This window comes from Melanotaenia boesemani, chromosome 12, assembly GCF_017639745.1.
Source record: "Melanotaenia boesemani isolate fMelBoe1 chromosome 12, fMelBoe1.pri, whole genome shotgun sequence".
In the NCBI taxonomy this organism is placed as follows: domain Eukaryota; kingdom Metazoa; phylum Chordata; class Actinopteri; order Atheriniformes; family Melanotaeniidae; genus Melanotaenia; species Melanotaenia boesemani.
Genome location: NC_055693.1, coordinates 25,628,372 through 25,655,357, shown reverse-complemented (window position 1 = coordinate 25,655,357; position 26,986 = coordinate 25,628,372). Strand labels below are relative to the sequence as shown.

Below are 26,986 nucleotides of genomic sequence, written 5' to 3'. Positions count from 1 at the left end.
TTGGGTGCCTTCACACATACTGTATTATTGGATCATCCAAGGTGACAGCTGCCAATGTGAGGTTGTGAGGATAGCGAAATCAGATTTTCATTGATTACCAAGTCTGTCTGACAGCAAAACATTGCTCTGCAATACATGAGGGTAATGTTGTGGTATAGACAAGTCATTGCATAATATTATTTCAAATGGTCAATTATTTATATATATATATATATATATATATATATATATATATATATATATATACACATTGATTTACACATGCCAGATGTAGACAGGACGTTACAGAAACAAATCAGAGACTTTGATGATTAACAGTGTTGGTGCTGCTCACAAACACTGCTGTGTAGAGAGGGATGGGGTTAAAGGGTTAAGCTTTTATCAGTTACTTGTTATTTATCTTCTCTTTCCTGGGTCTGCAGTGACAGAAACTTGAGGAATTTAGGAGGCCTGCAGTATCTTGAAGCATTTTTAAAATATGCAAACAGAAGCATTATAAGTCTGCCAAATACGTTGATTTTCTCCAACAACTTCAGCCAGTGCTTGACAAGGGCTTATAATAATAATAATAATAATAATAATAATAATAATAACAACACTGGGGACATTATTTGACTTTATTTTTATTCTAACTCCAAAACATTTGGCTCAAATGTATTTTACCCTCCTTTGTAGAAATCAAAGTTTGTGAATGCTGATGCTATAATTTTATTTGAATGCAGAATGTAGTTTTTCCATCAAGTCAATCAATGGGCTTCATACCCACAAAGCACTTTTTAGAGGTTAACTTCAAAGTACTGACTTTAAATGCTGCATCCTGTTTAGAGCTACTGATTATATACCAGAGCAAGAGTCTAATGCTAATCAAAGACAGGAACAGGAAGATCCCCAACACCGTCTGTAGTTACCTCAATTATAAGCCAAATCTGATCCATTTCATCTCAGCCTGGTTATAAGAATCAGTTTAAGTTCAGCCAAGAAAGAAAGAAAGACAAAAAAAGGACTAAATAAGATGACCAAGTGGACACTGAACTCCATGAATAGGAATAGTCCATTATTGTTGCCCAAGTTACCCAACTTAAAAAAAGGCCTTGGCTATGTGGCGCTATGTACCTGCAGAGCTCTGGTTTAAGCTGGAAAACAAATCCAAGACCAGTTTCAGAAGGTGCACAATGTTAAGACCGATCATGAGCAGCTCTTTAAAAAATAACAAGTTTTTACACCCATTGCCAGAACTCTGGTGTGACCAATAAGACTTGCTTTGTGTTTGTGAAACACTAGCAGCTCTGCTTTGAATGCGGTTGAGTCAAATTTCTTTAAATGGTATACAAATTAGTTTTCAAACCACTGCTATTCAGCTGTCTCTAAGATGGATGGATGATAGATGGTAAAAACAAAAACTAGGTTTTGTATTTAATTTTAAGAACTTTCTGCAAAATAACTAAATAAGTTTAAAGGCTGTTTTTATACTAAAAAAAGTAAATTTCTGTATTCAAAAATATTTGGTGGATGGTTAAAAGTATTCAATGTAAAAACTGATGCATTTCTTACTTCCTGGAAATTGGACAAAAATCAATTTCCTCTCTGTGCTCCATACAGGAGTTATCTGTTCAAAGTAAAATAGAAGTTCAACTAAAAGAAAGAAATAAATAACATTAAAGTTAATAAGTTTTGTAATTTAAAGGAAGTATAGATTTGAGTCATATCTCCTAAATTAGTTTGTTTTCTACTAAAATGAATGGCAACTTCATCAAAAATCAAAACTAAATGAAACTGAGTTGATAAACATGCATTTAAGCACACTGAAAGTTAAACATTACTTGAGAACAGTCAATGCAAAGCTGCTAAGCTTGGTCCAGATGGTCCGACTGGAGGATTAAGATCAATTTATGTAGCATGTTAAAACAATCTGCCTGTGAGTGGTTTTTTAGGGTCCGCTACAAGAGCCTTTCCTTACAAAATGGGGCTAAACCTACTTTACTTTGAGACTAATGGTAAGGTGATGTTAAATCTGTTTTGAGCATTAACATTTAAGTCGACTGATGTCCATTGTCAATTCTTCTGAGATGAGAATTTGGGAGGATTTTGTGAGCTTGAGAACAGATGGATATTTCTGGTTTTTCTATGGAGCTTTTTATTATCCCATTTTGAAGTGCTTTAAGTTGAGAGTGTAACAAGGTTCAACTTTGGAAAGTGAAGGAGCATTTAAGCTAGAAGTGGAATAAAAGTCAACACCTTACCCCTCACAGTTAGATTTTGGTTATGATCCAAGGGCAAGTTAATACCTTGACCCAAAACATCACAGCATAAAAACATGTCATGGTTCATGACTCAAAATTTTACAGCTGAAAAAGACCAAAGTCATTTTTTAATTTCTTTTATTTATTTTAGCTTAAACACAGTTTTTATACTGTACAAGAAAGTCTGTTTTTCCAGTTTGTGTCAACATGATTTGAAAATGATGTTGCGACTAATGAATGGTTAGATAGTTAACCTTTAGCCTTTTGTTACCAACTAAATTACCATTTGGACATGCAAATAGGAGTGCAGCCCGTTGGTGAAAATTACAGTCAATTGCCAAAAAGTAAAAAAGTTTTTCTTCTGGGCTTGTATTTAAAAATGAAAAAGCAAATTGCTGCTCCTTTCCAGGTTAGCAGGAGAGCATACATGTCCTAAAAATGATAGAACACACACTAATCAGATAAGAACACAAGCAGAGAAGATTTAACTGTAATTTTCAACAAAATTATAATAGTTAACTTTTTTGTTAATCCACTCAGTGTGAAGAGATAGAACAAAAACAAATAAAAAGATAAAAAAAATAAATAAAAATACAAGAACAGCCTGAAAATGTGTCAAAGTGTAAACAGCTGAAAAGCAAAAGCAGGCAGCTTGCTTTTGTCTGCAGGGAGCATGTCTGGTCCAAGTCAAGGGTAGCTGGCTCTTCCACTCTGTCCCTCTGAGGGGTTTTTCTGCAGCCTAGAGCCACAGCAGGCTAATTGACAAGTGCTGGGCTTTGTTTTGTCTTGGCACACTTGTAGCAATGCTCAGTTAATAGTGCAAATGGACAGATGGCATGCCACGGTACTGAATGGCCAGCAGAAGCGCCTCAGTGACTCTATTCAAGAGGTGTCCCTCTGATCTCAGACCCCCTTAATACCTTTCTGAGTTATCCGCTGAGTCAAAGTGATACCCCTTTCAAAGCTTTGTAACTTGCATCCTTGAGTCATTTTAATTACATTCACCACACCATCAAACTCTTAATTACTTAAGTCCTGAACAGGGTATGAAAATTTGGGTACATTAGCCAATTTTTAGAAAGGAACTGAGAGGGGATGCACTCACATGTGGGGACTAAGTTCATAGAAGTTCCTGTTGCGATACTCCTCCACTTTGTCTGGCGTATAGATGGGCAGAGACCTGTAAGGGTTCATGGAGATCACCACACTGCCAATGTATGTCTGGGAAAAAAAAGAACAAATTAATGGGGTTAGACTAAATGCACGTTGTATTTTTCCACTCTGTCTGTTGGGACAACAAGCTGAGAAGGCAGGAATTCTGCTACTGTCAGCTTTTCCCAGCTGGTTATTCCTTGTGTACTGTTCAGGCATGCAATGCTTCAAGTGAAATTGAAGAAAGAGTGAAATCTGTGGGCTGGGCAGTTCTCAGATGGCAAAGAGGTCATTGTGTTGAAGGAAAGTTTTAGCAAGTGTTATGTGCAGTTGTGCAACTATTCATGAGGGCAAAGCAGGGCGGATTCCCTTGAATGTCGACAACTGTTAAAAACGCCCACAACCTCCCATATCATCGAGTCTCACAGTATTTTAATAACAAAAGCAACTTGCAGGTTGCATTTCTCAAAATTATTAAAATATTTTGTGCAACTGTACACTTGGAAAAGTTTCAATGCTCTAGTCATCAGTAGGTACAAGCAAATCTTTGTGGCTGTGATGTATGTAGGTCTTTTTTTCTTAGCCATTTAGTTTGTTATTAAATTATGAAACCTGTCTGGATGCATTTTTTACAGGTGAAAAGCTGTAACTTCACTGACCCCTGCAAAACAGGGGATCAACAGATCAATAAAGGTTCATCTATGCTTTATGTTAAATATCCACACAATACATTATACAACACCTAACAATATTAAAACACATTAAAACATTGAAATATTAAAACAAATAAATAAAATTTTGATAACTGCAACTGATGAAACCATTAATAAAAAAAAAAACCAAACAAGCTAACACGGAAGCTAGCTTGCCAACACTAGATTATGGACAACAGTAACTGTACATTAAACACTGAATATCAGTTGTGAATATTTTCCCAATTCATGGTTGGCAGTGTATTCATGTCACTGTCATCATCAGCAAACTTGGACTGAGGTAGTAGGAAATAATACAAAATCAGTATCAGTTAAAATCCATCAGGTACTTCACATCAATGTGTCTCAGCTTGAAGATAAAAGAAATTACACCGATTTAACAATTGTTTTTATTTACTTTCTTTTTCTCCCTCTTTAATGTAAAAGAAAATTGTCACTTTAAGCTAAATAATGCAAGTTTTAATGTACTATATGGTACTTTACTTTATATGGTACTTTATGAAACTTTACAGCGCTGTCAACACATTAGCTACTGTAAGCCAACATCGGTAGCTAGGGCTACTGGCTAGCTAACTTACAAGTTGCTTTTAATTACTTTTCTGTTCATGTCCTACAATAGTATTCTAGCATCACCCAGTTATGTTGGTTATTTGGTTTTAATTAAACCTAAAACCTCAGCCAAGTGAGGAACTGTTTTCTCTTTTTTACATTTTTACATAACAGAAGACTTTTATGTAACATCCAAACAGGTACTGATCAACAAATCACACTTGTCAGAAACATGTGAAGCCAGCAATCTTCATCATCCTCCCACATGCGACACACGGTGTTCAGATAGCACTTTTAAACATGAACCTGAAACATTCTCCATGCTCCCCGTGGTAATAGCCGTTACATAAGCCACTCTGACTAGAGTGGGGCATGGCCTTCCCTGTGGCAACACCACAACCTCCCACAGCCTCCTGTTCAACAGCACACTGGAGGCAGAGAGAAGCCATTTAGCAGAGCGGAGGATGCATACAAAGAGTGTGTGCAGTGTAAACAAAGAATCATGTGTTAATGAAGGGCTCTCTTTACAAGCAAAATGGCTAGGAGAAAATTAATTAAATTAAATTCTCCAGCTTTTGTGGATAGAAAAGATTATCCCAACAGGTAGTGAATCACGTGGACTACTTGCATGCCCTGACTGCCCTGAGTTTTGTGTTAAGCGTGTTATAAAAGATGCAAAAAGCACAAAGTTGAGTTTTCTACTAAAGTCCTTTAAAATCTTGAGCTGTCCTTGTCTGAAGGATGGCCAAAAAGGCCATGTTTACATATTTCCGTGTTCATGTTGAGTTTCCTTTTCACACAGGTTTCTAAAACAAGCTTTTGATCAGGAGCCCCAGGTGGCTTTTTTAAGTCTAAAATTACCAGTGAAAATAGTGTCAAGTACATCAGAAACAAAGAATGGACATTGCCACCCACCATAGATACTTTTTCCTGCACTTACACACCTTCTGTCACGCTTTAACTCCTACACTCTCACACAGGGCTTCAGCACTCCCCCACAGCAGCAGCCTTCCATAGCAGGGCAGCAGTGGGCTGTAAAACTGAGGCGTTCATCTGGCCGTCCAGAACCAGACACTCCAGAACACCCTCAGATATGGTTTGTTTTCTCCACCCTGACTGGTCAGAGTTCTTCAGAAAGGATGATGAGGACGATCTACTATTAGGCAGGTGCTCCAAATATTATGGTCAATCTCCATAGAAAACATCAAATCTGCTCATCGAGCAGATTGTGGAAAGTTACTAATAATTGTAAGCAGCTGGTTGCAAATATCTTGATCTGATGTAACAAAATATCTGTTCATAATAGCTCAGAAAATTAATCAACCATTGCATAAAATACCTAACCTAGTATCGCTCATCGAGCTAGAGTTTCACTGTTGAGGAAGAAAAGTCTTTTATGAGTAACCCAACTGAGCCACAGGCCACCAACAAGGGGTTTTGTGAGCTAGCAAATTCTAAGCAAGGAAAAGAGGATATTGCACCTAACTTAAAATGCAAACAGCAACATTATAAGCTTTGAGAAAAAAATGATACTCTTAAAAAAAAACTCCTCTAAGCAGCCAGACAAGAAGCAAGCCAACATTTAACAGGATGAGTCTCGGTCTCTTTGATTTTCTGCAGTTATTGGATACATGATGTGCTGTCCCTCTGGAAGACAAAGCCATGTTTTCTTCGGTTGTGAGCTGTCATATGATAGTTAAGTGCGGGGGATGGGGCCATTTGTAAGGGATGATGCCACATGAGGGGAAATACATTCACAAGAACTGTACACCACAGATTTATTGGATAAATACAGGCTCCAGTGCTTTTCCTGGTCATCGCTCTCAAGCTGTAGCTCATGCTACCAAAAAGCTTCCATTATAGACTTAAAGCCATGCAATGTATCTTTCTGTAAACACTTCATTTTTCACTTTCACCTCATCTACAGTTTGGGCTGAGTTGAAAAGCAAAGTTAGAGTTTGCATGAATGCAATGAAAACATCTCTTGCAAGAGTGTATATGTTCACTTGAGAAAGCTTAAAGTTCCACCATTTAGATCAGCTCCACACAGGACAGAAAAAAACAAACAAACAAACACTGAGGGCATGTGAAATGTGAAAACACCATTCCCATTCCTCAGCAGGATGCAAGTCATTTCTAAGCAAACTTTCTAGTGCGTCCCTGAGGCAATGTGGTGACATCAGGCCTGCGAGGGGACGGCAGCCTGAGCAGAACTGTAATCATCTCGACTGACGTCTAGTGCCTCAACACAAGGTCCAAAACCAATTACCCGTTTCAGAGATGACAGTTCAACAATTCCCTTCTTTTAGAGATAAGCAACCAGCCAAACTGCCGGTGCTTTTCTTCTGCTAGAGCCCTGGATTTCCGGCCTCATGAAGGAACCATTCAATAGATTTATTGATTGGGTGGTTGCTGTGGTCTCTGTGTCTGAACTGCTTCTACAGCTATAACTGGAAGAAGTGTTTTTTTTTTTGTGTTTAAGCACAAAAAAAGCATACTTACGTAGATCTCATTGTGGTCAAAGCGGTTCTTCAGGTTCTCAAGAAATGAGTCTTCAGAGAGGGGTTCTAGGAGGACCATATCACCAACCCCAATCATGTTATCTAGAAGTGACGTCTTCACCTCCATCTTGGCTGCAGGTGTGCCCCCCTGCACAGAAACATGGAGAAGGAAAGGGATGCATTACACATTTAGCAATGAAAAAAAGTATCCTGTTAAGTTATGTATTACCATAAGTGATTATGGGTCAATGTTCGTCGGCACTCATTTCTTTTGTATATACACGAAACATATGCATACAACCCGTTTCATGCAAACAAAAATAAAGAAGGAGGAAAATACGGGCACAAATACTCTTAATAAAAAACATTTACACAGTGCATTTTTGTAAGAAATTCTGGTTCAAAATATGTTTTAGCATCACTTTTACATTCATTCTGGCCATTTATTTGTCTCAAAATTTTAAAAGGTTTAAACAACAGGGGTTGGTCTCAAGAGGAGAAGCAGGGCCTCTCAACTGGTTATTCAACCTCGCTCCCCTGTGGCGTGCGAGAATGTCCTAGGAAGTTGCATAACTAAAGGATCTTTGCCCCTAAGAGCATCTTATAAATCAAAGAAATGACCCCCCCAAAACAGTAAAACTCTTGTAACATCAGCCCCTCCCCATCCATTCCGCCTGCTTGTTGCAGCAATTTCATATTTGGGGCTGTGAAAGGATCTGGGCCAGAGTACACCATGACAAAGGCAGTGCTGGAGTTGGCAGATTCTGGTCCGGTGTTACCCTCCCATCTCCCTTTAGAACAGTAATCCCTTCGCTATAGGGCTGGGGATAAGAGAGGGGGCCTAGGGTATGTTAAGGGCTTTGCTGCATTAAAAACCTCATGTCTGCTGTTGTCACAGGCTGTTTACACAAGGCCAACAGATGAGGCAATGTAGTCATCTCCTGTCCACTACTACCAGAGTATAAATTTCTTTCTAAGTCTGAAACAGTTTCTGGTTGGCTACAAATATAAAGTTTCCATCAATTCCTTTTGCAAATGGGCAGAAGGCAGGGTACACCCTGGATGGGTTGCCAGTCAAGTTAAAATAAGGAAAATGTGAATATTTCATAATGCAATCTAATGGTTTAGACATTAGTGAAAAAGTAGCGATGGAAGCAGTACCTAAAAGTGGACCCAAATTTATTCTCTCACTAATATTTAATGGTCAAGACCAAAGTTTGATGAATTCATGTCTGGGGATTCAACAACTTGTTCCAAGGGTACCCCTCCCCGCCTTTTCTAATAAAAAACAGGAAATAAATGGTCGACAGAGAGCTGGACACAAAGCTCTAACATTTAAAAAAAAAAAAAAAAACTAAACATACTTTGCTCTCAAAGTCTCTGTAAACTCAGCAGCAGCAGCTTAGGAACAGCATGACTTTCTGGAAAAAAAGGAAAAAAAATATCCTTGTGTAGATTTCTATTTCGCTTTTTCCCCCTTTCTGTTCCCCTGGAGGGCACACTGTTATTGGCCCATAAAGAAGTTGCCCAGTTTTAGTAGCAGGCAGCAGTCAATTTCCAAACCCACTCACTCATACTCAGCATGAAGATAAACATTTGCAAAGACTGGCAAAGAAAATGAGGAAGACTGGTGTAAATAATTTATGCTTTTCTGGAAACAACACTTCTTTTTTTTTTTTTTTAAATGCCCTTAATGATGTCAACAGCTTGGTGTTGACTCAGGAGGATCCTAGTAGGGGGTGGATGGGGGAAATATGTGCTCACTTCTCAGCTTGCTGAGGTTGGTTACTTTGTTCCCACCAGCCAAGCTACAAAGCGTCATATTGATGGCATGAAGCCAATTCCTCTTCCGGTGATGCTCATGTCTAGTAGCTGCTTTGGTCGTCGGCACCATTTCCTTTTTAACATAGTCCTCTGGGCAGATGATAAGACGGTCAGCTGCTCTGTGATGTTATTCTATGCATTTAGTTGTTCTTGTTTTGAGCTTTGTAAGAATGCTCCTTTGCAGCAACATGTGTAAATAAACTAACAACCCTTATAGATTATCCAGCGGGTTAGATAATGTTTGTACTAGCTTTCAGCAATCGATAACAAGCTAATCAATTCCTACAAAACGGCTAAACACTCATTGGCTGCAAATCTGCCACCCAGTCTCATTGAAATCAGCTGGGTTAAGTCTAGTCTTTGGCATAAATGAGTGTTTAATAGACACAGCTCCCCCCTCCCCTCAGTCTAAACAGATGCTGGAACCTCTTACTGACCTGGGGGAGAACACAATGTGGAAATGTCTCCTGGGTGCCAGCGCCATTGCAACCAAAAACATACTACATCTGTCTGCATCCTGGACACCCTCATCCCCACTGCTGATAACCCATTTCTCCAGATTTGAAAGTGGCTTCCAGGCAGCCATAGACACAATCCCATTAATAAAAGTTGCTCCCTGCTGCTAAATGTTGTTCTGCAGCCAAGGAGATGGAATGAGAGAAAACCTTACAGCCTTGATTAAACTCAGGGGATTATCCTCACTGCTGAGTTGGGGAGAGATGAGGAATATAACAGATGATCTCTACTGGTCAGTGTCAATATTGCTAAATTATAGAATTTGAAAGACAAAGAAATAAATAAACCCCTAATCTCTTATTTAAATCTTAGGTAAAACAATACAGTTAAATCTGAATCCAAGTGATCTTTACAAATTACTCAGAGGAACTGGATTAAAAGTGTCCCACAGCTTCAGTCTCCTGATTCCTTTCCCTTCAAGCATGTTTGGGGACTAAGCATCAAATGTTTAGGCTGCCATTAATCTCAAATACAAAGCTCACAACAGAGTGATGCAGCAAGAGTTTAGGTCAAACGGCCATAGTCTGGGTGCATGCATGCTGTCCTTACTGGAATGAGATCTCCATTCCCTGACTGGCACCATGCCTGTGTGCAGCAGATGGGTGTAATTTACTCCTCATTTACTTTTGGCACATTAAATTAAAGGCTGACCTCATGTACTCAATAGCATATTAACCGATACGTCACAAAATCCAGTGTTACACTGGAAGAGAAGATCATTGTGGGGGAAGGAGCATTTGGAAACCATATTAGCTTAGAGCAAAACTTTAAAAGGTTTAATAATATGGGGGGAGGTCACATTTAAAAAAAAAAGAACACGTAAAATTAGATATTTTAAAATAGATTTAAAAAATCTTTTAAATTTTAGCATTAATCTACATAGTTCCTCCATTAATGGTTTTTATGCAAATTATTTCATTTGATTTAATTATTTATGTGTGCATTTCCTAATTTTCATTACTTCTCCACAGTTTATTTTTGGCACTTCTTATATTCCATAGCTCTGATTAAAAATTATGAATATTTTCTGCAACTCCTGCAGGTGCATGCAATCATAACATGTCACAATGTTAAAGAGACTCCACAATATCTTTTTTTTTTTTTTTGCAAAAGACCAGGTACAATTGTCTGTTATTTATTCAAGTAGTTCTTGCTGGTACTTCACTACTCCTCCACAGCGTCATGCTACATGCTTGAAGAGGGTCATCTCATACTTGACATGTGCAGCAGACATCTCAGTATTTAATTTAGAAAATCAGATTTTGATCCATAATTCCCACAGATTAGAGTGTTGCATTTAGCCAAGTTGCTCAACTAAAGCACAAGTGAGATTTTAATAACGGTGGCTGGATGGAACCTGGGATTTCAATGCATGTCCCAGTAATATTAAGAGACATGCTTTGCTTCCTGACACTGACCTAGATTTCCCAGCCAGATCAAGCAAAGGGGGAAGCCATGAATAAAAATACCATTAAATGTACATATATTATTAAAAAGACCCAGACTGTGGTCATGTGTCCTTATTTTTTTTCCTGTCCTTTAGCAAGGGGAAAATTCAAAACCAAGGTCAACAAGCACTCACATGCATGCAAAACACATAAGTAGTTAAAAAAACAAAAAAAAAACAAAAAAACAAAAGCAGAGCTATTGGATCAGCTGTTTGTGTCAAGACAAACATACTTAATAAAACATGAAGTAGCTCAGGGTGGTTAGCAGTTTTGCATTGGTCAATGCTTTCACTGCGATCCACAAATCAACTCTGCAATCCGGGACAAAAAGCAGTTGCACAAGGTGCACCGAAAACACAAAAGGAAGATAATTGCACTTATGCTGCTTTGTTTGAGAATATGGTGGCGTCGGTGTGCAAACAAGTGATAATAAAATCTATTATGCAGCGCACTACTCTGCCAATGTCCTGCAGATCAGCGTGGCCTTGTCACGAGGCAGAGGAGTCACAACATCACAGCTGCTGCCAGAGATGGAGATTAAAGCCCTGCCTAACGGAGCAGCAGCAGAGCATGGGGCTGTGCCAAAGAGCAGAGCAGGGCAGCACACACAAGACCGGGGGTTAGAGGAGCACAGACATGAGGCTGGCACACCAACCGACAGCCACTACGCTACTCAGCTAAGAGCTTTAGCTGTCTGTGTGTGTTCAACAGCTGTTGAAAGAAAGAGGGGGGGAAACAAAACAAAACAAACAAAAAAAAACACAAAGTGTTAATTTATAGTATTTATTTCTTACAACACGAAGCCATCGTACTGATTAAACATGAACCAAAGTACACTTTTTTTATTTTTATTTACAAAGCAGCTCAAAGTGCAGAGAGGCAAGTACATTTGGTAAACATGAGTCCATAACTGGCAATCAATACAATACGAAACCCAAAGAAGTCAGCTTCTCACTGAGAGAAACAGGGTTTGGACGATCACAAAGATCTCAGAAAGACTTCTTACAGATTTCAAGTGGCCGATGTGCTAGAGAGCCATTACTGATTATCAAAACAGTCCACTAAACTTTTTTTTTTTTCTAATTGTTGCCTTTTTTTGTTACTTCGCTTAAAGTTTGACAAATCTTTCACATCGATTAATACAAAAAGTTCAAATATGTATACAGACGAGTTTGGGATATGTTTGGAATTAACCCTTTAATGCTGTATGTATCGTGGTTTACACACTGTTACATACATACAAACCTTTTGCATCACTTTGTGGTAAAAACTTTGATCAAAACCCCATTGTACAATCTGATACTTGTCTTCTGCCCCCTGATGGATACCCTTTGCACCACAAATCGCAGCAATAAAATGATAAACATACAAAAATGATTATTGTTATATATATATATATATATATATATATATATATATATATATATATATATATACACATTTAGTTAAAAAAGGGCCAAATAAAAACTTGAGATTAAAAATAATTGAATTTTCTCCCCATTTTTTTCTTGGGCCAAGCTTTAAAGGGTTAAGAAAAAGGGCTGCAGAAATCCACCTTTTGATGGCTTCTTTCATTTTTAATTAAGAAAAAAAAACTTAATTCCTAGTTGCATATAAATGCAGCACATGTCTAAATTATGCCACTTAAGCTCCACCTTGAAACAGGTGCATATAAAATATCTAATTGTGACCATTCCATTGAAATATTGAGGGGGCTGATCACTACCGGTGACAGACAACCATTAAATCAAAAATCTAAATCACAGACCAGATCTAGAGGAACAGCTTTGGTCTGACTCTTGCTTTTTTTTTTTTTATTATGCATCACAAATCAGGAACAACTTTGACTGGAGGTGAATGTTTTCCTACCTTCATAAATGTTAAAGTTTGCCAGGAAATTCCTTATGCAAACTTATTTGCTCAAGAAGAGTTTAACACTCAGCAACACGACAACCAAGAATAATTCACACACAGTGGACTGACCAGGTGAAAGCTCAATCAGTGACAGCAAGAGCCAGTCAATTTCCTACAAGACAGAACATGTATGTATTTATCAGCTGAGTGAGGAGCATCTGCTTTGAAAACAGACCAGAGGCAAAAGTTCTGAACACCTGTAGGTCGAGCTTCATTAGAGAGATCTTAACTTGAGCAGGCCAGTTGTGTCATGATGGCTGTTAAGAAGTTTAACAGAGAAAGTTTTCTTTTAAATGATCATCTGATTAGATACATGCACAAAAAAAGGAGAAGTGGGTGTGATGTTTCTGCCCAAGAGGTGTTCAAAGACTTGGTCTGGCTGGGATCTATATGAGCAAATGGATAAAGCAGCTGTAGCGAACTTAAAGCAGGGAGAGAAGTCAAAATGTACAGTATCATTACTGCACCTCTGCTGGGAGCCAAAGGAAGTCAAGTTTAGGCATTTCATTTGAACTGGAAAATTCCCCCGAGTTAAACTGCACAGTGAAAAAGTTCTTTGTTGAGGCAGCAACTTGGAAACCTTTGGCATGTTTTAGTGAGATCTGAGAGGTCGTAATATGGATGAACTGCTGAACTGGGATCACTGAGCTTTGAAGAGGCTGCTGAAGGCTTCAAATACTCAACTCGGTGGGGCTGCACGTGTGTGACCCCCCCAATGTCTATCTGTGTTGACGCAGGCCTAACACAAGACACACGCCTCACTACACAGATGGCCAAGTGCAAACACTATTCATCACCATGGCACTGGTGGATACACTTTGGGCGTCAATGCACCCTGCGTAAGACCACAGCATGTCACCCCACAATGTTTCCAGAAAAAGGTGGGGGGAGAGGGTTGGCACACTAGAAAATACTGTGGTGACTTAATGCATGTGCCTGACTAGCTCCTACTGAGTGGAGCTACTGGCAAACAGTCCTGCACACTGCCTTCTTCCAAGTGAGCTAAAAAAGGTTGTTACCCCCCCGGAGTCTCTTTCTACAGCTCTGAAAAGCTCACCACCTTTCACAGTCATCTTGCATCACCGTTTGTTTGATCAGTGCGGGTAATAAAGTTCCCATCTGGTTTCCTGGCTGAGAGGCTGGCCAAAAGAGGCGGGACATATTTGTGGAAAGCCTCAAAAAGGGAAGAGACAAAAAACTTATTTTCTAAAGGTTTTATCTAATTTGCTCCTGACTTCAAGTTCACCAGAGGAGTTAAAAGTTGAATAACTCCCATGCACAGAAACAAGTTCATTTGCAGATGTCTTCCTGTGGTATAAAGATGATGATGAACATTACAGTTTGCACCCCTTCTTTTTTTATTCATTTTCTCCTTAGAGCTATAGTTTAACTTCCCATAAGACATCTCTTTTTTTTAGGAGTTTCAGACCGGATCCCTCAGGAGAATCCAGCAAAAAGTAAGCATGTCAACTTGTCAAGTGGGATATTTGGAATGCTTCTTGGAGAGGTGAATAGTTTTATTCATACAGTCCATGCTGAGCAGTGATTTACTCCGGTCAGCAGCCTCAGGATTTCTTAAAACTAGAGGTGGATTGGAGGGTAAACCCACCTTTAGTTGGTTTATCTATCATTTAAACTGGTATTAAGCTTTGTCTGTGCACAATATCTTTAACTAGAGTCCATCCATAAATCAGAGTGCACATTATGTAAAAACATGATGTAATCTTTAATAATAATTTTTGTTACTTTCCTCCAAGTCTTCTCTCTTTAGAGACTGACTACATCATTACTATCCCACTGTTCTGCGTCGTTAAAAAGTTAACTTTGCAGTGTGTTAGCGGACTAAACTCTGGGAGTGAGAGCTAAGCTGCTGTCCTGCACGTCAGGATTTGCAGCGGACTATCATTAAGATGGTTCTTGTTCGCAGATGTTGGCAATTAGAAAGCACAATGTTCATGAACAATGCCGCGTGAGCGTTTGGATCAGCGGAGAATAAACAGCGCACAATCAGTTCCATTTTCATCCAATAACCGATACAGTTCCTTCACAAAGAAAAGGAAGATAGAGAAGAAAAAAATCCCAACCCCCTCCTCTACGAAGTAAGGAGAAATGAATGAGATGGGAAAGCTGAGAATGAGCACACAATGGAAAAAAGTTAACTTTTTAAAAGAGTTGCCGAGAATGCACAAGTTTAACAAATGAGCCAAAAGCTATAAGAAGAAAACTCGAAGTTTTTTTAAAAGCACGTAACAGAGCAACAACATATAATATCCAACTTGCCTCGTTATCTCTGCAAGAGTTGCTCCTTCTTGTCCTAAATCCACTCTGCGGATCAAAGCGTGATCCCGAGGAGATCCTCCAACTGTGGAGTGTCTCCTGAAGCCCTTCCCGGCTGTCCTCGGTTTAACTCGTGTCTGTTGTGCTGGATGTGGCTGGACGAGGCTCCCATCCAGATCTCAGCACTTTGAATGGAGCTCCGGGTGGATTTGAGAGCTCAGGGTCTGCCGGGCGTAGGGAGTGGCTGGAGCAGCGTCTCTGGGTTAGTCCATACTCCCTCAATCACCTCCAGTGCGGGGGGGTTGTGATGCCTTCGCGTATTATCGGAATGTATAATACTCTTTTTTGTAAGATAAAATGTCCAATTGTATGATACATAAAATCCAACTTGTGGGAATCTAAAGTTTTCAAACTCGAAAAGGACAACAAATCTTTAGCAAGCAGAATCAGAGATTTAAATGGTATGACTTCTATGCGAGAAAAAAGTTTTAGACTGAAGGGTAGCCTTTCTGTAAAACTGTAAAATCATCTAGTTATGGATGTGGGATCGAGATGTGGAATGTGGTGGCCCTAGGCTCGGATTTGGAAAAAGGCCAAAACAAACATTGCACACTTTGGAAACAGACGTTGTGAATGTGATTTCAGTCTATTAATTTTTGGTTATTGTGTGAATGTCCTCCTCACATTTTACATTATTATTATTATTATTATTATTATTATTTTAACATTTTAAGTTTTTTATATTAATTGAGTATCTGTCTTTGATGTTTTGTATCTTTGTCCTGTTTTAAATGTATTTGTGGTTGTTTTAATAACTTTGTACCTGTTTGGAGTAATTTTGTCATTGTAGCTGTTGTGAATATATTTTTCTTTTAATAATTGTTTTAAGTCTCCTGGCAGCCATATTCATTTTGTAGCTGTTTAAAGGTGTTTTTTTTTTTTTTTTTTTTTTTTTTTTTTGCATTTTCCCTTGGTGTTTTTTCAGTTTCCCTCTGGGATGGATAAAGTTTTTTCTAATTTCATCAATTCATTTCATTAAGAATTATTTTTAGCTGTCTTTTAGCCTGTGTGAATCACTTTTTAGTTGTGTTAAATAATTTTGTATTGCGTTTTTTATTATTATTATCAGTTTTTCTATTCATTTATTTAAACATTGTGAATTGATTGTTGATAAAATCAAATATTTCAGTTAGAATATATGGTAAGGTTATGTTTTAAATTGCTTAACCATTATTAAAAATAACTATAACGTATATTAAGTTGTTATTTTTGTCTTTCAAACTAGAGAAAAAGCTAGTTGAACTTTAGCAAACAGAATTTCGTTTGGCTGTCAAATTTACGAGGTAAATCTTAACGCAACATGAACGTTTTCCGCTCATACTCTATGGACAGATGCAGCATCGAACATGCTGCACAACACCCCCCTCCTGTGTCTTAATTTTTGATAGCAACGACTTTCTGGTGACAGTTTAGTCACACCGGGTCACTTTAGTATGATAATTCTGGATTTTAATATTTTTTCCCCAATACTTACATTTCTTCTATCTACTAAAGTAATTCAAGGTTCATCTACAAGGATTGCTGTTATTTTTCTCCATGTTACAACAACGGCTCAAACGAAACGTGTTTATGTCGCATAAAACACCGATTCTGTTTCACTCCGAAGGTCACTCTTTAGTTTTTAAACCGCTTTCTTTCCACTCTGTAAGGACATAAATGTTTCGCGTTAGAGCGCATGCGCGGTTATGTCTGCCATTTCCTCTTCCTTGTATTATATTGTACTGAAGTGCGGTTGTACTTTTTCTACGGACTGTTTTTGATCCAAAAGAGGATTTCGGTGAGTTTCTGGTGGCTTTTGGTGCATGTAACCGCTTTTTAGTCACGTAAAGAAGCTTAATTTGACACCGTGTCAGAAAAATAAAGATAGTTAAAAGGTTCTAGTTAGCTAGCACTTAGCCGTGTGGTATGAGGTCAGCTATCCCCAGGTGCTGTCGGGTTTGACAAGTCAACTAATTGGTATCATAATAATGTTATTTTGTCACGTTTTGCCGGGCCATTATTTTCGTACATTTGCTGCTTAAACTGTACGTTGTGTAGATAAGACCAACTCAGCTTCTGACTATATACGACAATAACTTCGGCGGTTACGTGTAATTATAACGGAAAACCTCAAGAATATGTCAATAGGAGACGTTATCAGGCAATTACGGCCAGCGGATAACGCTTACATAAACCATTCTTGAAATGGTAGGCAAGCCAAAATAATGGTGGATAAAGCCTGTCATCGATTAAGTTTTAGATATGAGCCACGCTGCTTGATTGATACTGTCCTTTTATTTGGCCTGATTAATCTCCTTTGTTTTTCAGACTATTTTTATGAGTAATCAAAGGCAGCAGAAGCCCACGCTAACAGGCCAGCGTTTCAAGACTCGTAAAAGAGGTGAGAAACTTTAAAATATCTAGCCTCTCCTACTGCTGATAAGAACTGATTACAGAAAGGAACATGAACCAAACAATGTCCCAGCAATGTCCCTGTACCACGTGTTTGTACAGAATGAGACTATGAAATAATGATTTACTACTAAGTGACAGGTAGCTCACATATTAAAAACTGTTATTGTCAGGGTTAAACTTGTTTAAATATTTTTCCCTTCCTTAGATGAAAAGGAGAGGTTTGACCCTTCCCAGTTTCAGGAGAGTATTGTACAAGGTCTGAACCAAACCGGTACTGATTTGGAAGCTGTTGCGAAGTTCCTTGATGCCTCTGGTGCAAAGCTTGACTACCGGCGATATGCTGAGACCCTGTTTGATATCCTGGTGGCTGGTGGGATGCTGGGTAAGTAGCCTTAAAAAAAGGGGGAAAAAAACTTTAAAAGTATTGTTATTTATTTTACAGAAGTTTGTTTAATTGTCAGTCTGTTTAATTGCACAGCAATGTTTCTTCATAAGCAAACTGATCACATCAATTGGGGTCCAGAGCCACTGTGTCATCTTAATAATTATTTTAATGCTGTATTTGGTTAGAAATACTACTATGAAAAAAACATCAGACATTTAAAGTGACTTTTTTTATTTATTATGTTTTTTGGGCATGCTCACTTTGTATATGATATCAGCACTACATTTCAAAGGATATTAATAGGGCATCCTCACCCACTGTATCACATCCCTCTTTTAACAGAACTGAGTAAATCAGCTGTTGGTGTTCTGAAAGTCAAATGTCCTTCCAGATTTGCAGCCTCCGTTGTCAAGTTTTTTTCTTTTGTGTTTAATGGGTGAGGGATCTGGACTGCAGACAGGTCAATTTAAAAACATGGATTATTAACTTTGACGCAATGCTGTTGCAATTAGAGATACACCGATCCGATAGTGGTAGTGGTATCAGTAGGGCTGGGCAATATATTGAGATTTTCAAATATATCGAGACTTGATCAGAAGGAAGCAATATCGTTTATATCGAGATAGCTTGTTTTGAGTTAAAAGCATCTTTTCTTTTGCGTTTTACACAGCTGTATTTTTGTTATGGTCATTTAAAAGTATTTTTAATTTATTTTGTTTTAGGAGCATTTAATTTAATATAAAGGTACTTTAATTTCAATCAGCTGTTTTAATGCACATGTGCTGCTGATCCTTAATAAAAGTATATTTGCCACTGAAGGCTGTAAATTAGGACTGTCTTTTTGGTTACTTGACAAAAAAAAAATATATTGATAAATATCGTATGCCGTGATTCAGGTAAAAAATATTGAGATATAAGATTTGGTTCATATCGCCCAGCCCTAGGTATCAGTACCGATATTGAAGAAAAGTCCAGATCATATTTTCCCCACATGCGCTCTCTTCATGTCAGCTGGTGGGATTTTTCTCACCTGCATGAGCACACGCATGTGTCTTTGAACATCGGGTTGGAGGAGAATTGTGAAAGTGTAACCTTGTAGTGTCCGAAAGGACTTGCTATCATTTAAATAAGGAAATAACATCAGATACGTTTTTAAACACTGGTGTTGAGAAGAAATAATAGAATAGCTGTACTTTAATAACTAATGGAGATTTTAAAAAAAAAGTGAACAGTGCAAAAAAAGGAAAAAAAAAAAGAAAACATTAGGACGTCAGCTGAAAATCTGGGCCTTGCACACCTTTGGTTTTTCCATCATGACAGTAATTGGACATATACCCTAGTGATGAGAATCGAAACCCAGTTTCACCCTGAGAACCAGTTCTAAATTTTCTAAAGCACCAGAATTGTGCACCACTGGGCTTTTCAATGGTCTCTATCGGTGCCCACGGGTGCTGGCCAGCTCTTTGACTACAAATAAACAGACATGTGCGTCTGTTGGAAGAGGAGATTCAGAGCATGGCTACATTTCTTTGACAAACATGACAATGGCACAAGCTCTAATATCTGTATTGGAAAGACCAATATTAGTAATAGATTATAGGACAGACCTATATCTTTGCACGGAGTAATACACAGCCTAATTACTACTCTGCACTGTGTTTCTTACATGAGTGGATTAAAGGACTCTCTGGAGGTCTGCCTGATTTGTAGGGCTGGGCGATTAATCGAATTTTAATCACAATTACAATCTGGGTTTTCAACGATCATGAAAATGAAAGGATCCGATTATTTTTGTCCTTCGCAGTTTCCTCTTGTGCTGTTTTCAGTTGCAAATCGAGCTCCACTGGCATTGCAGCGTTCTGCTGCAGACTCCTCCCACAGCCCGACTGCTTTAGTTTTTATTCAACGCGAGTTGCAAACACCTCGCCAGTTAAGGGCTGGACACACGGGAGGCGACGTCGCTCCTTCTCCATAATTTTTTATGGAACTTGCTCGATGAGTCGAAAATCGCTGCCGTCCTCTAACCAAGTGACAGGCGACATTCATGCATGTGAAATGTTGCAATCGTTCATGTCAACGTGCACACGTGGGCTTTAGAAAAATGTTCACTACCGTTTGGCGATGAAATTTCGCCTGTTGCTGTTGTTAGTCGCCCGCTGTGTGTCGAGCCCATTAGCTGCTAATACGAGTGCCCACGGTCTTAGCCCCTAACATTAGGGGTGTTGAATTTAATCGTTTCTACAATTCATCGCAATGCGGACGTGAAAGAATCTGTATCGATATTGTGCTGCCACCTGCGTGTGGCATGCTGCAACAGCTCGGCAGACCCAAAGCTGAATCTGTTTTAAAACCTTACGAAAACTGTAAAACTAAGCAAACAAACACAAAATCCATCAGTATCTCACTTTAAATACATTCATTGTCTCAGTGAAATCACGTAACATTACACACGAGAATGTATAAAAACCGCTAAGTTAGCTTAAGGCTAATGTCTATGGAAAATTTGGCAAGCTTTGTCCATCAACAAATGTTTACATCAACAATATTCTCTGTGTTCAACTACAAATTAACTAGAATACTTACAGGCAGATGTTTTCTGGTCATAAAGGAGAACATGAAAAACATCTTCCATATTCTGTCTGAACTAACTACAGAAAGACTGAAGGGACAAAACACAGCTTTACTGCAAGAAATCTTGCTCTTAACCATAAGCTCTTAAGAGGGCTTCTTAACCATTTTTTTATAACGTCACAGTATAGTAATGTTTCTTAATTTTCCAGCAGTGGAAAAATAAAGTTCAATAATGAAGTTTAAAGTAACATCATTGTTTACATTCCTATGATGTTTGTCAATATCAGAAGATTCACACTGATTTCTGAAATAATTATAAACAGGGAGTTCATAATTATCTGACTTATTGTATTTATTAATGAAAAAAGTAGACATGTGCAGTCATAAAGAAAACTGAGGATGCAACACATAGTGGTTCGAATCGTTGACAAGATAATCATAACTAAATTGTGAGATCAGTGAAGATGCACAGTTCTAATGTATGTGAAAACTCTTTTGAAAAGGACAAATCGAGTTTATTGTATAACAGCAAATATTTGTTTTACAACCTAATTAGCAGCTTAACATTAAAACACAGTTTGACTCCTGTGGATAGTGCTTGTCTTATTGGGCTGTACGTGATACAATTTTTTATTCATTTATTTTTTTCTTTCACAGGCCTGCATCATCTGTTGATTTTTGCCAAACCAAATTAAGTGTTTGGTCTTTAATTTGCTTTGTCAAAATTGTACTACTCGGGATAATTAAAGATGTGTGTCTGCAGTTACAAGTAAAAACATGTTTTTAAACAATGAAAAAGGAACCCTTATAAACCTCCTACGAGTTATACAATTGAAGGAATAAACTGTGCAAATTTATTAGAAAGATAAATAAAGAAAATAAATTTCTTTTTAGCCCCAGGGGGAACTCTCTCCGAAGACGTGACCTGCACAGAAGTCTGTCTCTTCAAGGCACAAGAGGACATGGAGACCATGCAGGCATATGCGCTGGTAAAAATACTTTTATCCTTGCTCAATTTGCACCACTATTGCAGGAAAGATCAATACTAAATTTGCTAATTTGTTGTTGCAAAAAATGGGACACGGTTTTATTTGTAGGTTTTCAACAAGCTCATCAGGCGGTACAAATACTTGGAGAAGGGGTTTGAGGAGGAGATCAAAAAGGTGTGTTTTTATATGTGCCTTACCTGTCGATCATGTTACTGTATTCATAGCGGTTTTATTACAAAGCTAAAAACAGATACATCTATTTGTCTGCTAAGAAATATTTGTCCTGCCTCACAAGCTTTTACATTATACTCTTCCTTTTTAACATCTATTAAAACTTTTACACTTTTTATATGCATATCACAGACATAAAACATTATAAACCCAATAAAAAATGTTAAAATAACTCATTTAATACTCAGAAATCTATATAATCCTTCCGCTGACCAAGTAGTGCAACAGAGTAAGGGGGAAGAAGAAAAACAAAATACACTGTACTTGTTTTTTCCTGCATTTGGGCATCCAAAAGCTCCTCCCAGGAGGCAAAAGTTGATACTCTTCTGACTAGAATCCAAAGCTGTCTTATTTGCCAGTCAGATGGCATTCCTGGAGCAGCTGTCAAATACGAACTGTTACACAGAATGGCCCAGTAACTTAGAGCAGACACTAAGGAGGCGTAAAGTCCTGGCTTTCAGCTGAGCTGACAGGCCCCTAAACTAAACTGGCCTTTCATACGACAGTTCGCTTTGAGTGGTCGAGCAGAAAGACAGATTTTTTTTTACTTGCTCCAAATAACCTGAAACTATAAGAAGTTCATCCTCTGTTCGGTGAGTCCAGAACAGTGCACTATCCCATACATACACCCAGGTATTTGAAGTGAAGTTTGCTCTCTGGTTTGAATGAAATATGGATTACCCCTTAAATGATGTATGTTAGACAGCAATGTATGTGACTCTATTTTCTCAAATGCAAAAGTCTATGAATTGTATATAGTTTAATTTTAGATATGTGCACGTTTTTAATACAGATGTAAAAAAAATATTGACATTCTTCAAGACGAGGTTTACATGGGGGGAAAAAAGAATATGTAGTGTGACTTAATTCAGCTTACATATCTTTGTTCCTGTGTTTACTGTTTGGCAGCTTCTGCTGTTTCTCAAGGGCTTCACAGAGTCTGAGCGCAACAAGCTGGCCATGCTAGCAGGAATTCTGCTGGCCAATGGCACGCTGTCTGCATCCATTCTCAGCAGCCTCTTCAATGAGAATCTGGTCAAAGAAGGTACCAAGTTTAATGCCTCGTCTGTGTTTACAATTGTGTTTCTTTTCTATTTACCCACCATTTCATTGATTAGGTTTTTATTCCCCTCAGCAGTCCATAAGTAGCCGAGAGATGTGCAAGTATGCAATCATGTGCTGACATTGATTGTTTTCAGTTTACATTGTAGGGAAGACATTGATGACTGCAGTCATGCTGGTTTTAAGTCGCTGAGAAAGAATCGTTAAGGGTATAAAATGCTGTTTAAATCTCAGTCTTTACGAGTCATTGAATGGGGATGAAATCCTACTTCTGTTGTTTAAACAGTCATAACTAGAAGCCTCTATTTAAGTAGATGGCTGATCATACTGTAAGTGTAAGTGGAGACTAATGATGCTTGAAAAGTGTATTATTTCTTGTGTTTCCAATAACAAGGGTGAATAAAATAATAATTTAAAAAGAATTTAAAACCTGACCCCAAAGATGAACACTGGCATGTGGCAGACATGCCAGTCTACCCTTGAAGAACTTCTCCTAAGTTAATACTGGAACTAAACTCATTAAATAGTTTTGACAATCTGGAGGTTTTCCTTTTTTTCAATTTTTGGTCCTTTTAAATTTTCCTGTTTTTTTTTCTTTTTTTTTGTTTGTTTTTGTTTTGTTTTTTTCCTTTTCTTAAGGATGTTCCCAGGCAAAGTACACGTCAGGTTCATTATGTGGTCTTAAACCTCAGTTTACTCAGTGTGACTGATGATGGAATTTGTATGTAGGTAGTCATGATGCAGCAATAGCTCCAGTCTGCAGTCAAAATAAGCCAGCATATCAACTTACTTGAATAAGTGGTCTCATTACATGCTTAGTTTCTGAATTTATCATAAGAAGATGCCGGAAGGTTTTGCTTGTGTTGGACTTGGCTCCGTCTGCTGTTTGTCATTTGCTGGTTGCAGAGGAAATTTATTGGCCACAAATATAATATAATTATAACATAATTAGTCATTTTGCTTTAAAACAGATATGAAAGAGCCGATGTTTCCTTCACATTTTTATTTCGATATAGATGCTTCTCCAATATACCAAACTCACACCCTATCTTGGCATTGTTCCAGTTTAGAGCTGCACAGTTGTGTTTACAGTAGTATTACTGAAGCCTAACTTTATCCTGGCCTGTCTGTTGGCAGCAGCTGACTCGCATTATCATGCATTTGTTCAGGTGTTTCAGCATGTTTTGCTGTAAAACTCTTCAAATCCTGGCTTTCTGAGAAGGACATAAACTCCGTCACTGCCAGTCTTCGAAAAGTTGGCATGGATAGCAGACTTATGGTGAGAATGACATCTTTATTACATCTTTATTTACATGTTTAGATGAAGCTTTGTTTCCCAGTACAGTCACTCTTAACAGTTTGTGCACTCAGATCGTGACTGAGGAAATAAAGTTATTAAACTTCATCAGTTCAAGTAGGAAAGTATTGTTGCATTCAGCAGTCAGGCGGTTAATGAGCAAAAAGCCTGTTGATTCCTGTTGAAGGCTCGTCTGGTGTAATTTGGCCCCCCTCAGTGTTTGATTCTGTGCTTTTTCAGGAACTGTTTCCTGCCAACAAGCGCAGTTGTGAACACTTCTCCAAGTACTTCACTGATGCTGGACTCAAAGAGCTGTCAGACTTTGCCAAAAACCAGCAGTCTATGGGTGCCCGCAAGGAGCTGCAGAAAGAGATTCAGGATCAGATGTCACGTGGGGATGCCCTCAAGGATGTAAGTCCATTAGCTTTCTTGTTTCTTTTACACTTACACTCTTTATACTTAAGTACCTTTTCTGTTGCACACACTGAGAGTAGCACTGAAAATTGCTTTCTACTTAACCTTTGCCTGCTTTTGTCTTGAGGAGTGGCAGAGAAATGAATGCAGCTTAACCAGTGAAAAGTTTCTGAAATCCACTCAACCTCAACAATATTATCTGCTCCTGCATGCCTCTTTCTCCTGCCAGAGTTGTCATGCCTCACATTTGAAGCATTTGATAAGCATTTCGGCATGCACGAGTGACTGTAGTTTTTCTGCATTGTCAACATTGTGCTTTACAGATTATTGCCTACATTCGAGAAGAAATCAAGAAGAACAACATCTCTGAACAGATGATGATCGGATTAATTTGGTCCAGCGTAATGAGCACCGTGGAGTGGAACAAGAAAGAGGAACTGGTCACAGAACAAGCCATCAAACACTTAAAGGTGATGCCTCTGTTATGATCTCTTTTCCCTCCAGCATCTGTGACAGCATAGGGAAGAGAGATCTAATGAAATTGGAAGATATTTAAAAATTCCAGCTGCTGTTAAAATTAGGAGAGATTCACTAACTCTCAGCGATGCCTCCTGTAAAGAGAAGATAATATAAGACATTTGAGTGAGCGATCCTAAATCTCCCTCCCATCTGTTAAACAAGCTTAGAAAATAATAAAACTTTAATTTTAATTTCCATTTTTTTTCCACATTCTTAGCAATACAGCCCACTGTTGAAGGCTTTTACCTCCCAGGGCCTCTCAGAGCTCACACTGCTGCTGAAGATCCAGGAATACTGTTATGACAACATCCACTTCATGAAGGCCTTCCAGAAAATTGTTGTTCTGCTCTACAAAGGTGAGTTAATTATGCCCGTAAGGCTTCTGTTCCTGTCTTCTCATTTGTGGGAAAACAAACTTTATTTTATAGTAGGAAGCTGTGTAGCTACGTATGGATGATGCCAGATGGTCGGAGATTAAAGCCAAAAAGTTTGTCTTGATTGATGTCATCAACCTGCCTGGGAACGTTTGTTTTTCAAGCACCCGGGGACGCATCTGTGCTGTTGGCATCATGTTGAATAGACATTCCTTCTATTTTTTTGACTTACGGTGTTTTCATTATTATATTTCTGTTGGTTTTTTGTTTGTATTAGCGGATGTCTTGAGTGAAGACGCAATTCTGAAGTGGTACAACGAAGCCCATGTAGCCAAAGGAAAAAGCATTTTCCTTGAACAGATGAAAACATTTGTGGAATGGCTCAAGAACGCAGAAGAAGGTAGTTACCTCACTCACTCACTCACTTTAAGTTGCAGTATCATTGGTGGAGGGGTTTACTGTGAACCGATGGTTGACAAGAGCATTGACAGATGTCTGCCCCCCCCCCCCTCCTTCCCAGAGTCGAAGTCTGAGGAAGAGGACGCAGACTGAGGATCTTTAGCTACAACAACCATCTAGATGCACATTTTCGGATGAACGAAGCACCAGATGCTGTCCAAGGATGTGTTGCAGAAATCTGTCAACAGTTTTTTCTTTGTATATTCTCTACCTCTGCATATCTTGTTCAGCTATCACGGAAGGGCTTTGAATTACTTTGGATTTGCTCTCTGTTTAAATCAATGCCCATTCTTCTCTTTCTACTCCTTCAGCAGCCATTCTTAGTGCCACATCTTGAATAAATGGATAAAATGCCTTCATGCAACAAAGAGAAACCTTTTGGAGACAAAATTCCCTTTAAATTTAGCCAGTTTGATGTCACATTTCAGAGCCACTGTATTTAGTCTTTGCAAGAGGTTCATCTGCATAGCCATGAGAGGCTGGCAGTTTGAAAGACAAACCATTTTGTGACCTCATTTTACATCTCTGCCAATTATGTGACAGCATCATATTTACTGCCTATTTACTCTCCATTATTAGTGATGAAGCTGTACCATTCTAAACAGCACTGGCTACTACTATTGCTCCATAAAATGGTCTTTTTTTTCCATAAATGCCATGTAACAAAACTCTAGTAGCTTTGTAAGGTTTTTAATTCTTTATCATAAATTTTAAAATAAATGGAAATAAATGATTTTCATTGCATCTGTTTGTGTCAAATAACTGTCATAGTGTCAATGCAACCAATGGCATGAGTTATGAGTAATTATAAGCAATCATAAAAAGGCAATCATACGGAAAGGTGCATGTGTAGAAATTATAGTTGTGCATCTGTTGTGTTACAGATCAGCTTGTGTTCCCTCCTTTTTATTTTTTCTCTCTTTCCCCACTCGTTGATTTCTTCTTGCTTCACCCAATCATTCAATCAAGAAAGCCAGCCAGGCATGCGTAACCCGAGCTGCAAACAACCATTTCAGTCACTTCACTCCTATTCCCACTTTAAATGGTAATTATGGAGCAGTCAAGCATGCAAAAATGAGAGCGAGATGGTTATTTGA

The 26,986-nt window shown here is 38.4% G+C and overlaps 2 protein-coding genes across 8 annotated transcripts in view; one reads left to right on the top strand and one right to left on the bottom strand.

Moving 5' to 3' along the window:
- Positions 1-15,395, bottom strand: part of myo1b (myosin IB) — a 61,273-nt gene extending 45,878 nt beyond the window's left edge. For 2 of the 6 annotated variants that reach the window (XM_042001100.1, XM_042001101.1), the window contains exons 1-3: positions 15,138-15,395; positions 7,157-7,303; positions 3,346-3,461 (exon numbers count right to left, since the gene is read on the bottom strand). In XM_042001100.1, coding sequence (XP_041857034.1) covers positions 3,346-3,461; positions 7,157-7,282 — 242 coding nt within the window. In that variant the 5' untranslated portion in view covers positions 7,283-7,303; positions 15,138-15,395. Of the gene's footprint in view, positions 1-3,345; positions 3,462-7,156; positions 7,304-15,137 lie in introns of those variants that run through there. The other 4 variants (XM_042001102.1, XM_042001104.1, XM_042001103.1 and 1 more) reach the window with 3 other exon arrangements.
- LOC121649949 (basic leucine zipper and W2 domain-containing protein 1-A-like) lies at positions 14,203-26,633 on the top strand. 2 transcript variants are annotated; one of them, XM_042001113.1, is made up of 12 exons: positions 14,203-14,314; positions 17,502-17,574; positions 17,794-17,970; positions 21,439-21,533; positions 21,642-21,707; positions 22,674-22,809; positions 23,996-24,105; positions 24,364-24,534; positions 24,861-25,007; positions 25,274-25,412; positions 25,708-25,830; positions 25,951-26,633. In XM_042001113.1, the coding sequence occupies exons 2-12, from the start codon at positions 17,511-17,513 to the stop codon at positions 25,980-25,982; spliced, it is 1,260 nt and encodes a 419-aa protein (XP_041857047.1). In that variant the 5' UTR covers positions 14,203-14,314; positions 17,502-17,510; the 3' UTR covers positions 25,983-26,633. The 2 variants fall into 2 exon arrangements, with proteins under 2 accessions (XP_041857047.1, XP_041857046.1); XM_042001112.1 differs by lacking the exon at positions 14,203-14,314 and adding an exon at positions 16,818-16,971.
- Positions 26,634-26,986: the final 353 nt, after the last annotated feature.